Source organism: Peromyscus eremicus, chromosome 15 (assembly GCF_949786415.1).
Source record: "Peromyscus eremicus chromosome 15, PerEre_H2_v1, whole genome shotgun sequence".
NCBI classification, from domain to species: domain Eukaryota; kingdom Metazoa; phylum Chordata; class Mammalia; order Rodentia; family Cricetidae; genus Peromyscus; species Peromyscus eremicus.
This window is the reverse complement of record NC_081431.1, coordinates 12,332,728-12,353,535: the sequence shown is the minus strand read 5'-3', so window position 1 is coordinate 12,353,535 and position 20,808 is coordinate 12,332,728. Positions and strand designations below refer to the sequence as shown.

The 20,808-nt window shown below is 42.4% G+C and overlaps 2 protein-coding genes across 11 annotated transcripts in view; one reads left to right on the top strand and one right to left on the bottom strand.

Annotated features, from left to right (window-relative positions):
• Nucleotides 1–359: 359 nt before the first annotated feature.
• Nucleotides 360–20,112, bottom strand: Brox (BRO1 domain and CAAX motif containing). Of its 9 annotated transcripts, none has more exons than XM_059281171.1 (14): nt 19,995–20,112; nt 18,237–18,326; nt 17,814–17,954; nt 15,291–15,397; nt 14,652–14,748; nt 10,250–10,345; nt 8,668–8,740; nt 7,385–7,490; nt 6,383–6,472; nt 4,344–4,429; nt 2,976–3,057; nt 2,555–2,705; nt 1,490–1,649; nt 360–594 (listed from the first exon to the last, which is right to left on the bottom strand). In XM_059281171.1, exons 3-14 carry the CDS (start codon nt 17,912–17,914, stop codon nt 508–510), a joined length of 1,236 nt encoding a protein of 411 aa, XP_059137154.1. In that variant the 5' UTR covers nt 17,915–17,954; nt 18,237–18,326; nt 19,995–20,112; the 3' UTR covers nt 360–507. The 9 variants fall into 9 exon arrangements, with proteins under 9 accessions (XP_059137154.1, XP_059137152.1, XP_059137159.1 ...); XM_059281169.1 differs by having other exon boundaries at nt 17,814–17,930; XM_059281176.1 differs by lacking the exon at nt 19,995–20,112 and adding an exon at nt 19,718–19,937 and having other exon boundaries at nt 1,490–1,626; nt 17,814–17,930.
• Aida (axin interactor, dorsalization associated) overlaps nt 19,894–20,808 on the top strand; it is a 35,115-nt gene continuing 34,200 nt past the window's right edge. For both annotated transcript variants that reach the window (XR_009383355.1, XM_059281177.1), the window contains exon 1: nt 19,894–20,450. Coding sequence is in view for 1 of the 2 variants with exons in the window: in XM_059281177.1 (XP_059137160.1) it covers nt 20,341–20,450 (110 nt within the window). In the remaining variant the exon portion in view is untranslated. The remainder of the gene's footprint in view (nt 20,451–20,808) is intronic.

Sequence of the window (20,808 nt, the reverse complement as noted above, 5' to 3'; positions counted from 1 at the left end):
GTTTTCAAGTAAGTTCCACGTTCTTCTAAACACTGATTTTCCAGTAAATTACTGACTGGTAAGTGTAAGGAAAGAGTTTGGTCTGAAGGTTTCTGATTTTTAACTGTGATTTTCTTTTCCCACCAGAAAACTGTGTTAGCCTCAGTGATGAGAGGTGAACCTATTTCTTTTTAAAACATTCTTCTGGTATCAAACAAGAAGGAAAACAAACATTTTTTGTGAAAGTAGAAAAACATTAACATGAAACTTACTATCTAGAGTTCAGACAAGGTCCAACCCCCACATACACTCATTAAAGACGTAAAAAACAACCCTTCCAAATGCTGTCCTGATTAAAAAAGCAGAGCCCAGAAACAAAAGCATGAAACACCTCTATGTTAAAAATCAAGAATAAATAAACAAAAGGCCAAGTCCCTCTGAGGTTAATAATTACCCTATGGGCTTCAGAGAAATCAGAAAAAGTCCCCTATGAACTGGCAGCAAGATTTCTAAGCAAGTGTTACATTCTTAAGAGACAGAACACCCAGTGTCCTTTTGAGGTTTGATATCTGGTTCTTTTACAGGTTTCACTTCTTCTTCTGGTTTGGGTTTGACCTAGGGAGAAAGAAACAAAGTAAATATGCAAATGGAGACTGAGAAAACCCACAGATGTCCTCTACTTCACACCTTCAAAGGTGCTGTATTTAAAGGACAGCACTGAGGCTACCCACACTATTCCAGAAGATGCACTTTCCAATGCTGCCCAGAGGCAACACCCCAGTGGATGCAAACCTAGACTGCTGTACCCAAGTCCAGCAGGTACTCCTCCTCTACGATTCTGAGGAAGGAAAAACTTGGGAAGGGAACCCTGGAGTGTTGAGGATCATTTATGACAATATAAGCTATCTTTGAAGGTACTGTCTTAGAGGCTCAATAGGAAGAAAAAAGGATTATTTTAAGGAGTACTTGTGTGGGGAGGAAACTATAAAAAGATGCAATTTCAAGGGAGGATTTTGGTTGTAAAACAGTCCCCACTCCTTCGGTCACAGATCCCTAGTCTTTTGGTAATTACACATAAAACTTTCCCTGTGAGCTACCACCTGACTCAGAGCACCAAGGGCTGCTTAGGCATAAACGAATGTAAAAGCATTCTACTTCACTCCTGGATGACTAATGGAGTGCTGAAGTTAAACTGAATCTTCAAATACCCAGGGTCAGAAGAGGGCATCGCTACAGCAACATCAACACGGATGACCTTCCCCCCTGACAAGCTGTGAAAATGAGATAATGTGCTGCAACAATGTCAGTAAATTACACAGGAATCTAGAAGTCACTGAAGGCGCAGGGCTACTTCTGAGAGCAATCTACAACCGAGTGGAAGCAGCACCGCCGTGAGCTGACTGAGCATTTAGATAAATACATAGACCTGCTCGAGTAGACGGACATGGCAAACTAGCTCTAAACATCTTAAACGTCTGTGACTGGAGGAAAAGCCCTGTTGTTCACATACACTGTCATCCTTGGGTCTCTTGGTGAGATCAAATGCGGCCAGCGCTTCCGGCGTCCAGTGAGCACTCAGAGGAGGAAATTCGAAAGGCACAGGCTCCACCAGCCCGTAGTTTGCTTTGAGTTCCAGCTGTGGGGCTTCTGTTGGGATTTTTTGAAAGTAACTGCAAGAAGCAGTTTAAAGAGTGGTTTATTCATTTATTCCACAACTACTGGAGCACCTAATATGTTCAAGGCTACAGTGAGTCTGACAGTTCTCTGCCCTGGGGGCACAGTCCCAGATGGCCGGATGAGAAAGTCAGGAAGCCCCATCAGTTACAGATCAATGCAACAGAGGCTTCCAAGGGCAGAAAGAAGGCAAAGTGGGGCGGTGGGCCGGCATTTGGGGGTGCAGTCCATTTTCAAGGGAAGTGATAAAAACAGACGAGTGAAAAGTTCAGTGAGCAAACGCTGAATATCACAGGAAGTATATAAAAAGGTAGGCAGGGGCAAGAGTGATTGGCCCAGCTTAGGAAGGCACCGAACTACAGTTTGTACACTAACTTACTAACAGCCTTGGTCTTGCTGCCCAAAGGGAGCAGAAAGAATTATGAGAAAATTAAAATTTCTTACTTTATAGTTAGCTCAAACCAGAGTGAGACAAATATGCAAAGAAGCTGATCTCTCTCTCTCTCTCTCTCTCTCTCTCTCTCTCTCTCTCTCTCACACACACATACACACACACACACACACACACACACACACATACACACACACACACACACCCCACATCGAAGTAGCATATGGAAACAAAGTTAAGAGAAAATGAAGTCTTTATAGGAGTATCCTGATGAAATAAACTTACGTTAACAATTCACGTTTAGATTTTAAACCTGTTTTTTATGATACTACCATATATAGACTAAAAAGCCTTACAAACAACTTTATCACCGATTTAAAAAGAAAATATTAAATTTAAATGCAATTTAAGACAACTCCCTTGATACTGGAGATAAAGCCGTTACTAAAAGGTTACTATTTTAACAATTACAATCCCTGCGGTATTAGTATCAAGGAGTGAGCGACTCACATGAACCCGTTTTCTCGCTGACATTTGTCCAGGGTGTTCTTCACAAGGCTTCCAAGCTTCCGAAAGAACAGGTGACCCGAGGGCTTGGCTGTGGGTCCCGGTCCCTTGGTTTCCCCGTACTCTTTGCACAGGGCTTCGGCCTCCGCGTACACTGCAGAAAGGACAGCGGTCTCAGAACAGCTGCGCCCTGCTGTGCGTGCTCCAAGGCTGTGAGTCTGTCACCTGCCATTCGCGCAGCACAGGGACAGTGCTGGCGGGAGGCTGCATCTTCTACAGGCTCGAGGAGGAGAATTTTTTTTTTTCTGTTCTCCAACCATCTTGCCTATTTCCTTTTATGAACTCAGCCAGAATCTACTCATTCCCTTTAGGATGAAAGGGTTTTTTTTAAAAAGGGAGTTAAAATTCTGAAAGCAAAACTTACGTTTTTCTGCTTCTTGGAGAGCCCTGATTGCTTCTCCACATTTATCACTAGCCAACAGAGTCTGGCCATGGTAACAATATGCCTGGTAAAAGAAACACATTTTCATATATTCTGTCCTTGAAGTTACATGTCAGACAAACACTGTCAGTCACTGTGTGGACTACAGTGCAATCCTTTACTTGAGGTGGGCTTCCCTCCGTCTCTGCCCAAATCAAAGGTACAGTTAGGTCCAGCCCTGAGGCAAAGCAGACTTGTCACTATGTCCCAAGAGCAAAACCAGCTAGCTGAGACTTGTTATACAAAGAGGACAGCGGTAATAAAGGAGTCAGTTCTTCGTTACGCATAGGTAAAGGGAGAGGCTAGCCTCCTGAGATGAAAGAGTAGAGGGTCTGCTGCTTGTCCCATCCCATGTGTCCCCTTCCCTGTCCATGTCCCCTCCTCCCACCAACCAAGGTCTTCTTTAGTTCAGGTTGGGTTCAGGATCCTCCAGCCTCAGCTTCAAACACTAGGATTACAGGTATGTTTCACCACACCCAGGAAGGATCATAGGTTTTAAGAAAAATGCATCAGCCTGAAAGTCTGCTCATTAAAATCTGTTGAAACAGACACTTGGTGCTGAGCAGTAGTATGTTGGAAAGCATTATGGCATGTAAGGGATAGACAATTACTTAACTCGGAAAAAGGTTTTGACTGCCTCTCACATGATAACAATCTTAAGTTTGGTGGTTTAACCAACTGGTAAAGAACTTCTAAAATGATGCACACTGGTGGTTTTCACCTAGGTCATATACACTGCGTGGTATGCCTCAGGATTAAAATTAAAACAGCAACAACAAAATCACTGTGTGTATAGAGATGTAAGTGAGGCAGGTGGCCAGAGGCCAACCTTGGCTTCAGTCCCGGCCTTCCGCTGTTTGAGGCAGGGTGTTCTGTTACTTGATGTGAGGCATGCAAGGCCAGCTGCTGGTATTTTTTCTGTCTCACTGTAGGGGGGTGGCATTACAGATGTGCACTACTGCATCCAGCTTAACATGGCTTCTGGGGATCTGAACGCAGTCCTTTACACTTGCTCACAGCCTCCATCTTCCCAAGCCATTAAGATTAGAATCTGAGGATACCCTTCTCAATGGACAGGATAACACAACTGGAGAATTCTCATTATGTGTCCAGCCTGAAAATACGCTTTGGGACCATGCAGCAACTCTAGGTCTCCAATTCTCTATCCTCTCCTTCCACTCACTCCGGCCAGTGAACACTTCCGGAGAGCTGCCTGTCCCTGCTTGCTGCTAATGATGAGTGGTGAGACGAGAGGCCTGGCAGTCAAGGGCCGGAGAGTAACCTCCCCGTCTGTAGGCTGCTGGTACTCACATAGGCCGTGTAGAAGCACATCTTCAAGTGCAGGTATTTCCTCCATTTAGCGGAGTATGCAGGCTCCAAACTGGATAAAGTATGATCTAAAGTTACATTTTAAAAAGCAAAATATCATTTCACCCACTTTCACTGGTACATTTCTTAGTTCCTGTGTTCTGGTGCTAAAAACATAATGCCATCTAGTCTACCTTCTAGCTTTCATACATTATGAAAAAAAAACCCTGAATACTTAACATGGTTTATTTCCTCATAATTACATATTTGAACAACATAGTAAGTACTTCTTCAATTTGATGGTTAATGTGGCTTTAAGTTAATGACAAAAAAAAGATAGGACAAAGGATTTCAAAGCAAGCATTTCTATCATAGCTTCAAAACTGTATGTAATATAGCCATGCAGACAGTACTCTATTTGCCTACCACGAACAACTCATAATGTCCATTCAATCAGTACTGAACCGTGCATTAAAAATACACATTCACTCACTCACATACCCACACGTGCTCACACAATCCAAATACTTCCTAAATAGACTTTTGTTTTCTTTATTTTCAACTTCATTATCACTGGCAAACCTTTCTTCATTTCCTCCAAAGCCTATAACAACTTCTTCTTAACCACTGAGCCTGCCGATCCCTTCACACAGCAAGCCCGTACATGAGGTGGGAATTTTCTTTCAAAATTACAATCCAGTCAAATTCACTGTTTTGAAATGAGACTAAAAATCCGCTTTCCTCTCGCAAGCATTCTCTAGCATGCCCACACTGTTCAGTTTCTTACATCACTGATGTTGTATCTTATATCATGATCTGACTCCAAGTTCATCTCCTTCCCTAGACTATGAGTTTACTCTTATCTACTCAGCAACTGAAATAGTAACGATCCTCCAAACAGAAAGCTAAGTATGTTTCCTAGATCACAGGCACCAAGTTGTGGGTCCCACCTTCCACATGCTAGCACTCAAGTGATTGGTGGTCCCACCTTCTACATGCTAGCACCCAAGTGATTGGTGGTCCCACCTTCCACATGCTAGCACCCAAGTGATTGGTGGTCATGTAACACTTCCCTGTTCTATGTAATATGTAACACTATTCCTATTCTTAGCTAAATAAGGATAGCAATTATAAAACGGTTATAAAGATCTGGGCATGACTTTAGTCTCAGCACTTGGAAGGCAGGTGGGGCTCTTGAGTTTGTGGCCAGTCTGGTCTACATAGTGAGTTCTGGGACAGCTAGGGCAACACAGAAGGACTCAGTCTTAAAAACAAACTAACTGACTAAATACATAAATAAGACTGTTATAAAGACTAAGAAGAGCAAAGGCTGCATATAACCGGATATAACCGGTGGGAAGCACAACACTATCTTTCCCATTAGAAGCCGTGCAATACATCAGCTGTGAGACACTGGGGCTGACTCAAGTGCTCTTCTACTAGCTATATCCCCAGCTTCTCACACATTAACTTGTAACATATTAATTAATTAACACGTATACGTATACGTGCATATCTGTGTCTGAGAGGAGTGTATGTGTAGAGGGGTGTGTGTGTGTGTGTATATGTGGAGGATATTTTCCCTATCTGCTGAGACCAGGTCTCTTCACTTTTACCTGGAACTTACTGATTGAGCGAGGCTGGCTGGTTAGCAAGCCACAGGGATCCCCCTCCACTCCTACTCCCTGGCTCTAAGATCCCAAGCACATGTCATCACGCCTGGATTTTTTACATTCTACAGATCAAACTTAGGTCCTAACGCTTGTATGGCACACTTTACCCACAGAGCTATCTCCCTGTTTTTGAGACAAATTGCCCAGACTAGCCTTGATCTTACTCTGTAGTCCAGACAGGCCTTGAGCCTCTGGAGTACCTGTGTGACCATGCCTGGCCTCTTATTTTAAACAAGGTCAAAAACCCAAAGATTTTATTCTAGTATTATAATGGAAAATATGAGAATCTTGCTTTCTTCCCTTTTCAGCAAAAATCAAATGAACATGAAAAATCTAAGGACCGTGAATGTAACAAACCAATGAGCTTACCTGCTTTCTGGTAGAAGCTGGCCGTTTCATAGGCAAGTGCAGCGATCAGTCCTGGAGCATGCTTCAACTCAATTGCTCGGGCAATTGTTACTATAACCGAAACACAATAAATACAATCTCTAAGTTCACATCCATTTATGGGACATTCAGTCATAACAGCAAAAGATAGCCTGATAGTCTTCTTTCAGATTTTTAGGTTTTGTTTTTTTTAATACATTTTAGTGTAAAAATTTATAGAAAATATAAACACAAAAAGAAAATACTGATTTTGTGTTTCTGATCCAGTATCTTTAAATCACTATTAGCCAACTATTAGTCAATAACAGAGAATTACTATAGAATAGCAATAACATAAAGAAGAAAAAGACTTTGAAAGCACTCAATTTTGAAATACAGACAAAAAGTTTATAGGAGTTACTTTACTGTTTTCTGCAACTGACAGATGAAGACTTCAAGGTAAGTTACTGAGTGGAAGAAGAAAAATAATAAGCACACCACAGGAGGAAGATCAGTAAAGAGTTAATGTTTGCGGCTGGAGTGATAGCTCATAGTTAAGAGAGTATAGTGCTTTCTCAGAAGAACCCAGTTCAGTTCCCAACATGCATTTTGGGCGGATCACAACCACCTGTAACTCCAGCTTCAGGGGATTTGGCACCCTCTTCTGGAACCTCCAAGGGCACCTGCACACATAACCCTACCAAACTCTCTCTGTCTCTGTCTCTGACACACACACACACACACACACCTAAAAATTAATCTTAAAAAGAAAACCCAAAGATTAACATTAATGTTGTCTAAAGGCATGAAATCAAAATCCTCTTTAAAGGAACATTAGCTGGAAGGAGCTCTCTGAACAGCAAAGGAAATGTTAAAGGTAAAATGACCCTCATAATCAATTCTTCAAACCTGAAACATAATAAGGCTAATTCTGGTATTTTCTAAAAGAATCAAAAGCCAACATAAACATTCTTAAAGACAAAACACCTTCAAGTATTTAGATACCTTCTTGAGCCTCAGCCTGGCACTGGATGATGTAAGCATCTATGAGCCGAGCCTCTAAGTCCTGTCCCTTTTCTGCTTGTGTAAGAAGTTTGGGTATATGACTTTCCTACAGAGAAAGAACAGAAAACAAACATGTCAATCTCGTGTTAACACTACGGTCTGAGCTGAAGACACGACTTACGGGACATTCAACTTAGAGACTCACTGGGAACCTAAGGGAACAGACCAGGCAGTGGTTACAAGCTCACAGGTGAGGTGTTGTGTATTCAACGTCAACTTTTACAAAAAAATCCAACAGCAAAATTTAGTTTATGGATAGATTTGCCAATGTAATATAATGCAAAGCACACTTTCATCTTAGAAAGCAGTCACTGCAACAGTACCCAAAATTCTCTTTTGTACTGTGAATTGTTCATTCACAGTAAGAACTAATGATGAAAAGAAAATACTACAAATTCTACATCTAATTCAGGATGCAAAACACCTTAAAGCTGCCTCCAAGGGGCCCTTAGTAAGCAGCAGTTTCAATTAGAAGGAAGCAGAAGGGCAGTCTCAGAGGAAGACACGATTTTTCCTCAGAGTTCCCATCCTATCTTCAGGTTATCTGACATTATTAGATTGCAGTGATCGGCTGGCCAGTGAGACCCAGAAGGCAGCCTCAGAGTCAGTGCTGAGGAACTGTGACTGCTCCTGGCCACAGAAGAGAGCCAGCCTCAGAGTCAGTGCTGAGGAACTGTGACTGCTCCCGGCCACAGCAGAGAGCAATACACAACAGCACAGACGTTAGTTCACCTGCTTTGTTTTCACTCAGGGTAAGAGACAGAAAAGCAAGCAGAATATTATAACTTAAAACTTCTAGTTATGACTCACCAACTTTAAGGTAAAAATGGAGCGATTAACACAGCAACTGGCTATAGTTCACCAATAAGGTGGTTAATGTACAACGTGCACAGTTGGCTCAGACCTGAGCACTCCACATGGGCGCTCAGCCACCGAGGCTGCATCTGTGCCGAGTCTGTACAGTTTCCTTGTCAACCATTCCCTAGACTATACGGTAGGACGAGTACTCACATCGAACTACACCGTGCTGGTAGACAAGAGATGATTTACAGAGCACAGGAATGTGCACGGCTTACATACAGAGCCCAAGTCACTTGGGAATCTAGACTTTGGTGTGGAGATGTGGAAGGGCAGTCTGTTCTTGAACCAACTCCCCACATTTACCGGAGATCCCACCATACAGTCCAAGAATTAATGTGCCCCCCCCGCCCCCCCCATTATACCTTTAAATGTTTAAAAATCCCAGCTGCAATTTTTAGGCTTCGATGGACGTCTTTTGCTTCATCTTCTGTTATGCTTTAAGACAATGGTTATGTTAGTCAGAGGATGAGTCTTATTTCTGGTACAATAGCTAACATACATCAGGACACCACGGCTCGGGAAATGGCTCAGTGGCTAAGAGCTCCTGCTGCTCTTGCAGAAGACTCAGGTCAGCGCCCAGCACCCATGTCAGGCAGCTCACAACTGCCTGTGACTCCAGCTCCAGGGTGACAATGCCTCTGGCCTCCACGTGCATGTGCACACACCCACACCCACACTTTAAAAACATCAGAAAACTAAATTAGCTATTTGTGTTTCTTATTATTAGTTTTCTTCCTTAAAAAGAAAACAATCTAATTTGACACCAAAAACAATTAAAAATGCACATGAAATATATTTCAAGACTCTGCAAGCGAACAGAGACCTTGCCTAGAAGTAAATAAATGCTAAACAGTCTTATTTCTTTCCAGATGGTTCTGCCATAAACAAATACAAAATATTATGAACTTAACACACCACGGTAGCTACACACACTACTCTGTTCATTTGAATCATTTTACTTCGGCAACCATGACTCATGTTTAAATGGCTGCAGATTATTATGTATGGATGAATCCCAAGTGATGTGCCAGTTTCCTAATGCTGTATCCACGTTAGTCACTACAAAAGCTGTCTCATTTAATTTTACAATTCTTAAAAAATGTTACTTTCTCTGTGTACACAGGTGCATGAGGGGAGGTCACAGGACAAGTCTGTGGGTTCGGTTCTCTCCCTCCCTCGTTTCGTGGGTTCTGGGTCTAGCTCAGGCTTACGTCACTGGGTGGCAAGCACCTTGACCCACTAAGCTTCCTCACCGGCTTCGCGCAATTCTTGAGTCTTCTAAACATCTTTTTGTATGCTTACAAGCTTTCTGTACCTCCTTTTCTATGAAGTGCCTATTCACATCCTTTATTTTCAACAGACTTGATGGCATTTGTTGATCTTTAGATTATACATTAAAAAACGGACAACTTACAATGAGTTGCAGTTTTGTTGACCAATTCTGTCACTGTTTTAAATCTTTGTTTATACTACTTTAAATGTAGTCCAATTGGCACATTTTTAATGACTTCTTAGTTTGGGGCCTCACTTAAATCTACCATTGTAACAAGGTAATGAGAACCTTTTCCTTTTGAAACTAGAGTACAGAGCGGGTGAGACGGCTTGCTGCACAAGCTGGCAACCTGGAATCAATCTCTGGAAGCCATGTAAAGGTGGAAGGAGAGAACCTATTCCACAAACTGACCTCTGACCTCCTCATGCACCCTGGCTTGTGTGCCCCTCTCCCACCCCAAGAGCAATAAATAGAAATTTACAAAACAAAGATTAAGCTGCATAACTGCAGAACGTAAGTATGAACAATGACTCCTATACTTACTTCAAGTGAAACATTTTAGAAAATAGCCTAGACTTAAATTCAATATGTTTAAAAAACAATACACACACACACACACACACACACACACACACACACACACACACACAAACTTCTGCTTTCTAACTTACTTTTCTTTTCCCGCCAATCTTGAAGCATATTTGGTATACCACAATGCTACGTTAAATCCCATGGAAATCAATTCAAAAACAGCATCCTGCTGGGCACTGGAATTAAAAATTAAGTCATTAAGTTCTGTAAATTATGAAGACATTGCTGTACAAAGCTTGCTTGGCTTAGCAGGTAAAGCCTCTTGCGACCAAGTGTGATGGGCTGAGTTCAATCCCTGGGACCCACACGGTTGAAGAGCACTGATTCCTGCATGTTGTTCTCTAATCTCCACATATGCAGGCACACACATGTACACATGACCACACACATAAATAATAAATACATTAAGTGCAGTAATTTTAAAAAATTATGAAGATACAGCTGGGCCTTTAATCCTAGCACTTGGGAGGCAGAGGCAGGTGGATCACTGTGAGTTTGAGGCCAGCCTGGTCTACAGAGTGAGTTCCAGGACAGCCAGGGCTACACAGTGACAGTCTGTCTCAAACAACAACAACAAAACAAACAAACAAAAAGATAGAACTAACACACATAGATACAGGTAATTAACAATCTAAATACAGTGATCCAGAATTTCCTAGTTTGCTTTCTATTTGCCAAGATAGAAATCACACACATACACGCACATATGCATACACACACCTAACTTGGAGAAAGAAAGGGTTTAGTTCAGCTTTCAGCTTACAGTCCAACATGACATCAGAAGAGACACTCAGGGCAGGAAGCTGGAGGCAGAAATGAAGCAAAGGCCATGGTGGAACACGGTGTACTGGTTTGCTCCCCAAAGCTTTCTCAGTTTCTTTTTTACACAATCCAAGATGACCTGCCCAGGGGTGGCAACGCCCAGAGTGGGCTGGCCCCTCCTCACATGAATCATTCATCAAGAAAATGCCTCATAGGCCAGTCTGACCAAAGCATATTTTCAGATGAGTTCCCCCTTCCCAGATGGCCTTAGTTTACATTAAGTTGACAAAAAAATTAACCAGCTCAAGTATGAACTATGTATTCCACAATAATAATCATGAAAAAGTAGTACCCAAAGCTACATAGAATAACTTTAAAACTATATATTTCTGAGACTCCTCCTTAAAAAGTCAGAAAGCTTAGGATGGAAACCAAAACTGTGTATTTAAAACACAAACAAACAAACAAAAACTTCAGATACACTTTATTTAGTGCGTGTGTGTCCATGCCATGGAGCATGTGTGGACATCAGAGGACAACTTGCAGGAACTGGTTCTTTCCTACCATGTGGGTCTTGGGGAATAAAGTCAGGTCAGCAGGCTTGCAGTAAGCACCTTACTCAATACACCAGCTCGCCAGCCCCAGTTTGGCCAATTCATATGATGTCATATAAATAACTATCTTTTCTGGCGTGCATGTGTGTACGTGAGTGTGTGTGTGTGTGTGTTTCTGAGGATCAATTCCAGGGCCTTACACATACTAGACAAGTATTCTACTACCAAGCTACAATCTTGTTTTAGAACACTCAATTTAATAGCACAGTCTAAATAGTAATATGACCATGTACTATTAAAAGTTGATTTTTCGGGGCTAGAGAGATGGCTCAGCAGTTAAGAGCACTGGCTGCTCTTCCAGGGGTCCTTAGTTCAATTCCCAGCAACCACATGGTGGCTCACAACCATCTATAGTGGGATTTTATGCCCTCTTCTGGCATAAAGTTGTACATGCAGATAGAGCACTCATATACATAAAGTAAACAAATCAATTATAAAAAAAAGGAACACGAGGTAGACAAAGACAAGTCATAGTCATTAGTTACTCAAAAAGTAACTGCCCACACTCCAAGAGTATTACTGCCCACACTCCAAGAGTACTACTACACACTCTACAAGAGTACTACTGCCCACACTCCAAGAGTACTACTGCACACTCTCCAAGAGTACTACTACACACTCTCCAAGAGTACTACTGCCCACACTCCAAGAGCACTTCCTGAACAAATGGAAAACTGAGAACTACCACTGCAGTAAGAGGAAACAGACCAATGCCTTCTAGAAACAGGAAACAGCTGGGCAGTGATGGTACATGCCTTTAATCCCAGCACTCGGGAGATAGAGGCAGACAGATCTCTGTGAGTTCAAGGCCAGCCTGGCCTACAGAGTGAGTTCTAGGAGAGGCTCTAAAACTACAGAGAAAAACCCTGTCTCAAAAAAAAAAAAAAAAAAAAAAAAAAGCCCAAAACTTATTTTTCAACTGGGTGTGGTTGCTCACCCCTGTAATGCCAGCACTCCAGGGCCTATGACAGGAAGGAGGACTGCCATGAGTTCCAAGCCAGCCTGAGCTTCATGATAAATCTGAGAGCAGCCTGAACTGCAGAGAATGTCTTGGCACAAATACACATGTAGCACAATTTCTAAGTATGAAGCAATCAAACACAGTTTCATATGTACGGAATACTGGGTAGTGCTTAAGGTTACATCACATAATTTTTTTTTTGTTTTGTATTTTATTTCTTTTTTGAGACAAGGCCTTGTTCTATCACCCAGGTTGGTTTCAAGATCATGATCCTCCTGCCTCAGCTTCCCTCATGCTTGGTTTATCAGCATGTGCCACCATGCTTAGCTTAATCATATAATTCCTCACTATTTATCTCGTGAAATGCTGAAAAAGCAAAACAAAACAAAAAAACCCAACCAACCAATAATAACAACCACCACCCAGGAACATGGAACCAATATTGGGAATAATATGGGAAAAGTGCTGAATTTATGTAATTCAAGCTGTTTTATGGCCTGTCAAACTTTCCATTGTAATAATGATGAAGGCTTGATCCTTAAAAAATAGACTTCATGGGGCTGGAGAGATGGCTCAGTGGTTAAGAGCACTTGCTGCTCTTCCAGAGGACCTGGGTTCAATTCCCAGCATCCACATGGCAGCTCAAAATGTCTGTAACTCCTGTTCCAGGGAATCTGACACCCTTACACAGACATACATGCAGGCAAAACTAATATACATAAAATACAAATAAATAAATGTAAAAATTAGTCTTCACAACAACAAATCCCTAATTCTAGATGAAAAACAGTGATTTTACACACACACACACACACACACACACACACACACACACACACACAAAACAACCCAGAAAAAGTCTTGGAAAACTTTGGTAGTCAAGACTACTAAAATCCACATAACATGTCCAAGGAAGGAAGGAAGTAACACATAGTGAATGTCTTAATTCTATAGAGGCCTGGCATTACGTCATTCATCACGCCTACATTTTCTTGTTTTGTTCTTCACAGTACCCTATTATCATTACATCAAAATCTAGTTAAAGTAGAGGTTCACTTCATAGAAAACCTGTATTGTGTCTCAGCATCTATGAACCCAACATCCATTCTTTCTATTTTAACACCACTCTGGGATTTTTAACATCCTTTCTGCTGTGGATGGTCTTTCTGTATGCAGTGAATATGTTGCTATCATTGGTTAATAATAAAGCTTCTTTGGCCTATGGCAGGGCAGAATACAGCCAGACAGGAAAGTCAAACTGAATATAGGGAGAAAGAAGGATGGAGTCGGAGAAATGACAGCAGCTGCTGAAGGAGTAAGAGCCAGAGCATTACCGATAGGCACCAGGCCATGTGGCAATACACAGATTAATAGAAATGGGTTAATTTAAAAGAGCTAGTTAGTAATAAGCCTGAGCCATTGGCCAAGCATTTATAATTAATATAAGCCTCTGAGTGATTATTTTGTAAGCTGCTGCGGGCCTGAGCAGGATGCAGAAAAGTACCTGGCTACAGCCTTCCTAGTTTTACTTTATCTTTTTATTTATCTATTTACTTATTTGTGTTTGTGGATACACAGGTGCCGCAAGGCATGTGTGGTAGTCAAAAGGCAAATTATGGGAGTTGGCTCTCTCCTTCTACTTTATGTAGGTTCTGGGAATTGAACTCAGATTGTTAGGCTTGGCAGCAAGCACTTTTATACAATGAGCCATTTTGCTGGCTCCCTTTTAATTTTTTATTAAATGAAGATCTACGGCCATTTTAACAATCCAATTGCAATTTTAAAAAGTGAAGGTTACCAGCACCATGATCTATTATTAAGTTGAGTAGTGAGAAAGTTGTAAAGGGACATTGTAAGAAACACAACTAGAAAGGAGGAGAAAAAAATAAAGCCCATTTTGAACTGCAAGTTGGGCATTATTAAACAGGCCCAGGTGTTTAAAGTTAATATTTATGTTTCACAAAAAATAGATTTTGTCAGGTAGAAACACATTATTTCAAACTTAATAGCATACACCTTAGTTTAAGTCAGTGTTTTAATTAATTTCCTAACAAATGAAATTGCTTATCTGTTTTTCTTCTTCAAATACACTGGCCAGTTAAAAGCAGACTTGGATTTATTTAGGGCCTCATTAGCATGGCTCACCTCGGAACATGTCCTTGCAATGTATCAGTCCACTTGAAACTCTGAACATATCGTAATTTGCTTTCTTGGGTAGAGTCACCTGGTGAATTTATGAAACCTATAAAAAGATGCAACATATTTTAATTTTAGAACAAATATTATTTGTTCTAGCTGAGAATGGTGGTGCATGCCTTTAATCCCAGCACTAGGAAGACAGGCAGGTGCATCTTTGTGAGTTCAAGGCCAGCCTGGTCTACAAAGCTAGTTCCAGGACAGCCTGGGCTATACAGAAAAATGCTGTCTTAAACCCCCCTCCCCCACCAAAAAGTTTGTGGTTTTTTTTATTCATACAATTACTTTTTCAGGTGTCTGAATGAAACTTCTGATACTTTTCTCCTTTCCACATTTTACATAGTCTCCTAATATTAGAATGTTATATATATATATATATATATATATATATATATATATATATATATATAAATGTCCAAATTTCAGACTATTAGAAAGACTATGTACCACCATTTACAAAGTCACATTCTGAGACCCAATCATTCCAAATATAGCCTGGAAGATAAAACTATCTGTATCTGAAAAGTTAAATGTACACTACCACATAGCTGGTTTTTAAAAACATTTACCTTTACAAAAGTAACTAACCTTGTAAAAGTGAGAAATATAAGTCTGCTGCATTCTTCATCATTTCCGGATTACAGCTCAAATCAGTGAACAATTCAAGGAGCCGAGTCCTGGATGATCTCAAATCACTTGCATCAACAGACAGTAAAGTGAAGTAAGTTGTGTGTCAAAGACTATGTAAAAGTAGCTCAGAGGCAACAACTTAAAAGCTTTAAAACAACACATACAGACCCCCTGCTAGCTTCTTTACCATGTACCAATTCCAAGGAATAAATTTAATTAGGGCCAATGTTAGAAATAAATGAAGTTTCTAACAACAATCACTTCAAAAGTTATATAAAAAATAAACTCAGTCTAATTAAAGGGGCAATGCATATGCCCAACTGTTGTTCAAATCTTTCATGGTCTTTTAATAAAAAAACCCAGAGCCAGCTGAAAGATCAGAGAAGCAGAACAGCCAGCCACTAGTTCTTACCTCTACAAAATGCTCAGCCTCAAGAGAGTGATTTCCTGTTTCCTCACGCCTTATATACTTTTCTCTGCCCTGTCATATTACTTCCTGGGATTAAAGGTGTGTGCCACCACTGTCTGACCTCCATGTGTAATCTAGTAGCTAGCTCTGTCCTCTGATCCTCAGGTAAGTTTTTTAGAGTACACAATATATCACCACACCCAATTATACAATAAAAATATACAGCAAGTTTTAAAAACAAGACTATCAACCAGGCATGGCAACACAAAGCTGTAAGTGCAGTTCTCAGGAGGTGGAAGAGGGATTCTTAGCTACAGAGCCAAGGCAAGTTTGAATCAGCTCAGGCTACCTGAGACCCTGTCTCCAGTAACACAAACAACAACTGAGTGTATTTAAAATTCATTCTTCATGCCTTTTTTTTGTAATTTGTTTTTCTGTTTTGTTTTTCGTGCGTAACCTTGGCTAACCTGGACCTACTGGTGTGGACCAGCCAGCATTGTATTCACAGAGATCCGCCTGCCTAATTCCTGAATGCTGGAATTAAAGGCGTGGGCTACCACCCAGCTCATTCTTCATTCTTTAGCCAAGAGTTTTGGGGAAAACAGCAATTTAATGTACTTGTGTATGATTTTAATAGCCTTTGAATTTCTAAATTTGGCACTACACACAAAGCATCTGACATAGTCTATGAATATATATACATCCAGAAAATGTAAAATCGTATGACCATTTGGTTAAAATACCTAAGTTGTCCCCTGCATGCCATTCTTCTTTGTAACACAATGTCTTATATCCATCTTTCCTTCTTGCAATACCATGGTCACAGTGAGCACTACAGTTTTGAGATGTTCCTCCCCATTCAACATTTCTTCTCTATGTCCCCAGTTCTCTCCCACATATAAAAATACCAGTCTTTGGCCTTTGGTTTTCTTTTGAGATCTCTATTCTCACATCTTCAATGACTTCCTCTCCTAGATCTATAGCACCTCTAATCTGCATCTACATCTAATCCAGGAGGCTGTGAGAGTTCCAGAAATCACATTCAATGGACATTAACTTAAGACATTTAAAATAGGTTTAAGCTGCTGAAGACTAAATTTAAATTGTAAATACACAGAATGCAGAGTATATAATATATTCTCCGAATGTTTTCAAAATTGTTTGCAAGTCTTCTCATTCTAAATACATGTTAGTGTGTATATGTTTATACATGTGCAAATATTCATACCTGGGCATGTGTGGAAGCCAGAGGTCGGATATCTGTATCTCTCACTGAACCCAGAACTTTCTATTTTGGCTGAACTTGCTGGCCAGAGAGCTCTAGGATCTGCTTGTCCCCACAAACATCTTGTGCCCCAGTGCTGGGGTTCGGAGGTGTGCTATCTTGTCCATTTTTTATGTGGATGTTAGGAATCTGAATTCAGTTCTCACACCTGTGCCTTAATTACACATTTCTAAGGCATGCTTTTCTCAATTTGTATAATTTTAAGATGAACTTAACTTTGGGCATGTTGAGCTTTGGGTGATTGCACTAGCATGAGTACGAGCGGGCAGGAGTGCACACACACACACACACACACACACACACACACACACACCAGAAACAAAAGAAGCAGGGGGTCTAACACAGTGGGCAGAGTTTGCCAACTCCTGATGTCAGTTAAACAATTTATGTGAACCTCAGCTCAAGTCCTTTCTCCTATACCACCACTTTGAAGGCATTTTAAATCATAGCAAACTCTTCCTTCTCGGAACATAAATAATTTACTGTCTAGCCCATTAACAATACTCACATCCTACCTTATGGCTTTGTTGAAATATATAGTTTAACTTTGTTACTGATTTAGCCCTTCTGGGACTCATTTACCGATCTAAAATTAAGGATGTAGCCTTGATGACTACAAAACCTTAAATATTCCATGATTTAATCTTCATCCGTTAATGATAAAATAGAAATTTATCATGAGTTTAATGTTAGGAATGTGTCACACATTTCTGTATTGACCACAGAACTTATAAAGTACCTTGAATCACTGTCCAACTAACACTGCTTAAGCTGCAGTAACACTTACTTGCAAATCTTTGAGGCAAGGGGACCAGTGATCATGCCATAGTAGTTAAAAGACACGGGAGCTGTGGCTTTTAATGGGTTCCTATGAAACCAATGGGTCATTTTCTCGAGATGTGCTCTACAGGCAGAAGAGACATAAAAACTGAAAAATTAAGTAGGAAAAAGACATGTAAAAACTGACTATTTTTATAAGATATATACACTTATGCATAAGCTATTATACACAAAATGTACATATATAAAAATAATACACTACAAATGAATTTTATCTTAAATTGATACTTCGATTACGCCTGTATAAGAAAATTGAGAATTTTGTTCATAATAATTTCAGTGATAAGATACAGAAGAACAGTGTTAACTTTAAAATGCATTAAACAAAAATCCCCTGGAGATAAGTGATCTTGCTACAATGTGTTCTCACCTGGGGGTCTCAGGGAGAACCTGAGAAGCTGTCTGTGCAGGGCTCCAGACTACACTTCTGAGAAGCAAAGCTGATACTTTGGTTGGATAGCTGCAAACAGGAAGGTACAGGACCAGATGAGTCTCATTTCCTTAACACAGTCAAATGGATCCCCCCATTAACACTAAGTCTACTTGAAATAAATAAGTTTCATATTCATTTTATTTTCCACATATTGCTGGCACCGAAGGACCTTGTGTTCTGTAATAAATTGACTGGGTATAAAACTACTAAGAACATTTTTATATAAAATATAAACTGTGAATACAAAAACATCTGAAAAGCTACCTCAATGAAATGTCAACTTTAAAAAACTGTAGCAAAAAGAAAAAAGGCAGCACTGTATGGTTTTTTGTTTTGTTTTGTTTTGGTTTTGCCTGAAAGTTTCAGGGTAGATAATGCATTTAGTAACACAAGAAGGCTCCAAGTCGGAGTCTCAAACATCTCATTAGATTCCAGAAGTAATATAGAAGCAATTCTGATAAGGTAAATGTAATTTACAGGCATTGCACAGGTTTTCAATCAACCTTTATTAGGGGGGAAAAGTGTGTGGAGGGGTACAGTGTTCTGAAATATCAACATTATGGACTACTCAGGTTAGACTTACTCATGGCCAAACCGTTTTGGGGAAGCACCAGATATTTAACGAACAGAGAATGCATCATATACTCAGTGAAAGCCTAGGCAGATCCACTTAGGACTCAAAACATTTAACAAGCCCTTTCAGAACATATCACCAAAACAGCGTCTATATAAATCATCTTCAACACCTGCGCAAACGCAGCAGTCAGTGAGCCTACCCTACTCTAGGGAAATTTGTGAAAACAATTTCTGCGACTGTTTCTTTTAATGACTGTACTCTCCTCCATCCTTCACACACTCTTCAGGTCTCAAGAACTCGGAGGGTGGGGTCGAAGAACGACACACCCATCCTCAAGAGCCTGCAGAGCCCCAAGTACAACCCGGAATACATATAAAGAACATCACCTGCCAGACCTGCTCGAACGAGCTCGCTGACACACCCCCTCCCAACTCGGGAGCTCCCCGGAGCCTACCTGCGGTCTAGACACTGCCTGCGCCCACTTCCTGTTTACCGCCCGGCCTCTTCCTCCGGGTGTGCTACTGAGTCAGCCGGCCGCGACCCCACGCACCCTTCTCCTGGATCGCGATCAGGCCTTAGGGTAGCACACCGATCCTGTCAACCTCAGAAGGCCGAGCAGATGACTGCCAAGCCACTGTTCTGTGTCTAGCAAGCTCTCTAACAGCCGAAGGAGACGCCGGGCGAGGAGAGTCGGCCGAACTAGCAGTTAATACCATCGATTCTTCCACTGACTACCATCCGAGGGTCAATGGAGCTCCTGGAAGGGGGTGACCCTCCTACTGGAGTGCAGGGACTCGAGGGGAGGGAGATCACGGGCTCACACACCTCTTGACATGCTTACCGGGGACTTCAGAGTCCGTACGCCACTCTTCCTGCTGGAGGAAAGGGAAGGCGGGACCGAGTCCTCCAGCGAGACAAGGAAGGCGCCGGTAGCACCGAGACAACTGGGCTAGAGCGGCCGGAAGCGGGGCCAGCGGCGAGCGGGCGTCACGTGACTGGAGACCATGACAGCCGCAGAGGCTGCCGTGCGTGTCTCAGAGGGGCGGGTTCCGCCGCGCAGTGGCAGCCCCCCGGCTCTCTCCGTCTGCCTACCCTTTCTAACCTTCGCTCGCTCTTACCTCTCCAGATCCTGTCTGGGTCCTAGAGAGGAAGGGATGTGGCGCGGGGAGTCCCCGAGCCAGGGCCGGATGCCGCCGTAGCGATAGCCTTGGCGGATTGGGGCGGCCTCAACCTAACAGGGGCGTGGCTTAGGGGGCGTGGCCTCGGCGGGGCGGCCGCCTTTGGAGCTGCAAAGTTTGGCTGTGGCGGCAAATGGGTTTGGGCGGCTCCTCGGCGGGTGGCGGTGGTGGCCTTAGCGGTTCCTCCTGGCCCTGTTAATGTCAGGGCCAAGCCCGGGGAGGATGGCGCCCTAGAGCCCGGCCTTGCTGGGGTAGGGGCGGGAGGGGGCCGGGGCGGGGACCGGCCATGTCGGAGGTGACCCGGAGTCTGCTGCAGCGCTGGGGCGCCAGTCTTAGGAGAGGCGCCGACTTCGACTCTTGGGGCCAGCTGGTGGAGGCGATAGACGAGTATCAGATGTGAGTGACTAACCGCGGGAGCGGGCCAGGCAGGTCGCCATCCCTTGTTTCTGCCCGGGTCTCGCATCACTGTGTCCCGCAGCGTAGGCTTCTTGGGGTGGGGCCCCCGCAAACACCAGGGCTGAGATTCCCATGGGCCCTGATCCGGCTGCTTGGGGACCACCCGTCCGCCCTCCGGGCAAGCTCTCGCACCTCCCCTCTTCTGCACAGGGCCGGGTCCATTCAACAGGTAGCTGGGGCCCTAACTGGCTCTCTGCTTAGTTCCCTTCAAGCTTCTCACTGGGCCCTGGGCTCTGCAGGCAGTCTCCTTTCCTTCCCGCCGCCTCTCCCAGGTTGCCACCCCTCCAGGAAAAAAAAA

Excerpts from the sequence above, each read along its gene's own strand:
- Brox (XM_059281171.1), bottom strand. The coding sequence starts at position 17,914 with ATGACCCATTGGTTTCATAGGAACCCATTAAAAGCCACAGCTCCCGTG. Across the intron at positions 14,749-15,290 it reads ATATTTCTCACTTTTACAAG|GTTTCATAAATTCACCAGGT; the intron begins GTTAGTTACTTT and ends ATCTTTTTATAG. Across the intron at positions 10,346-14,651 it reads TTGCAAGGACATGTTCCGAG|TGCCCAGCAGGATGCTGTTT; the intron begins GTGAGCCATGCT and ends TTTTAATTCCAG.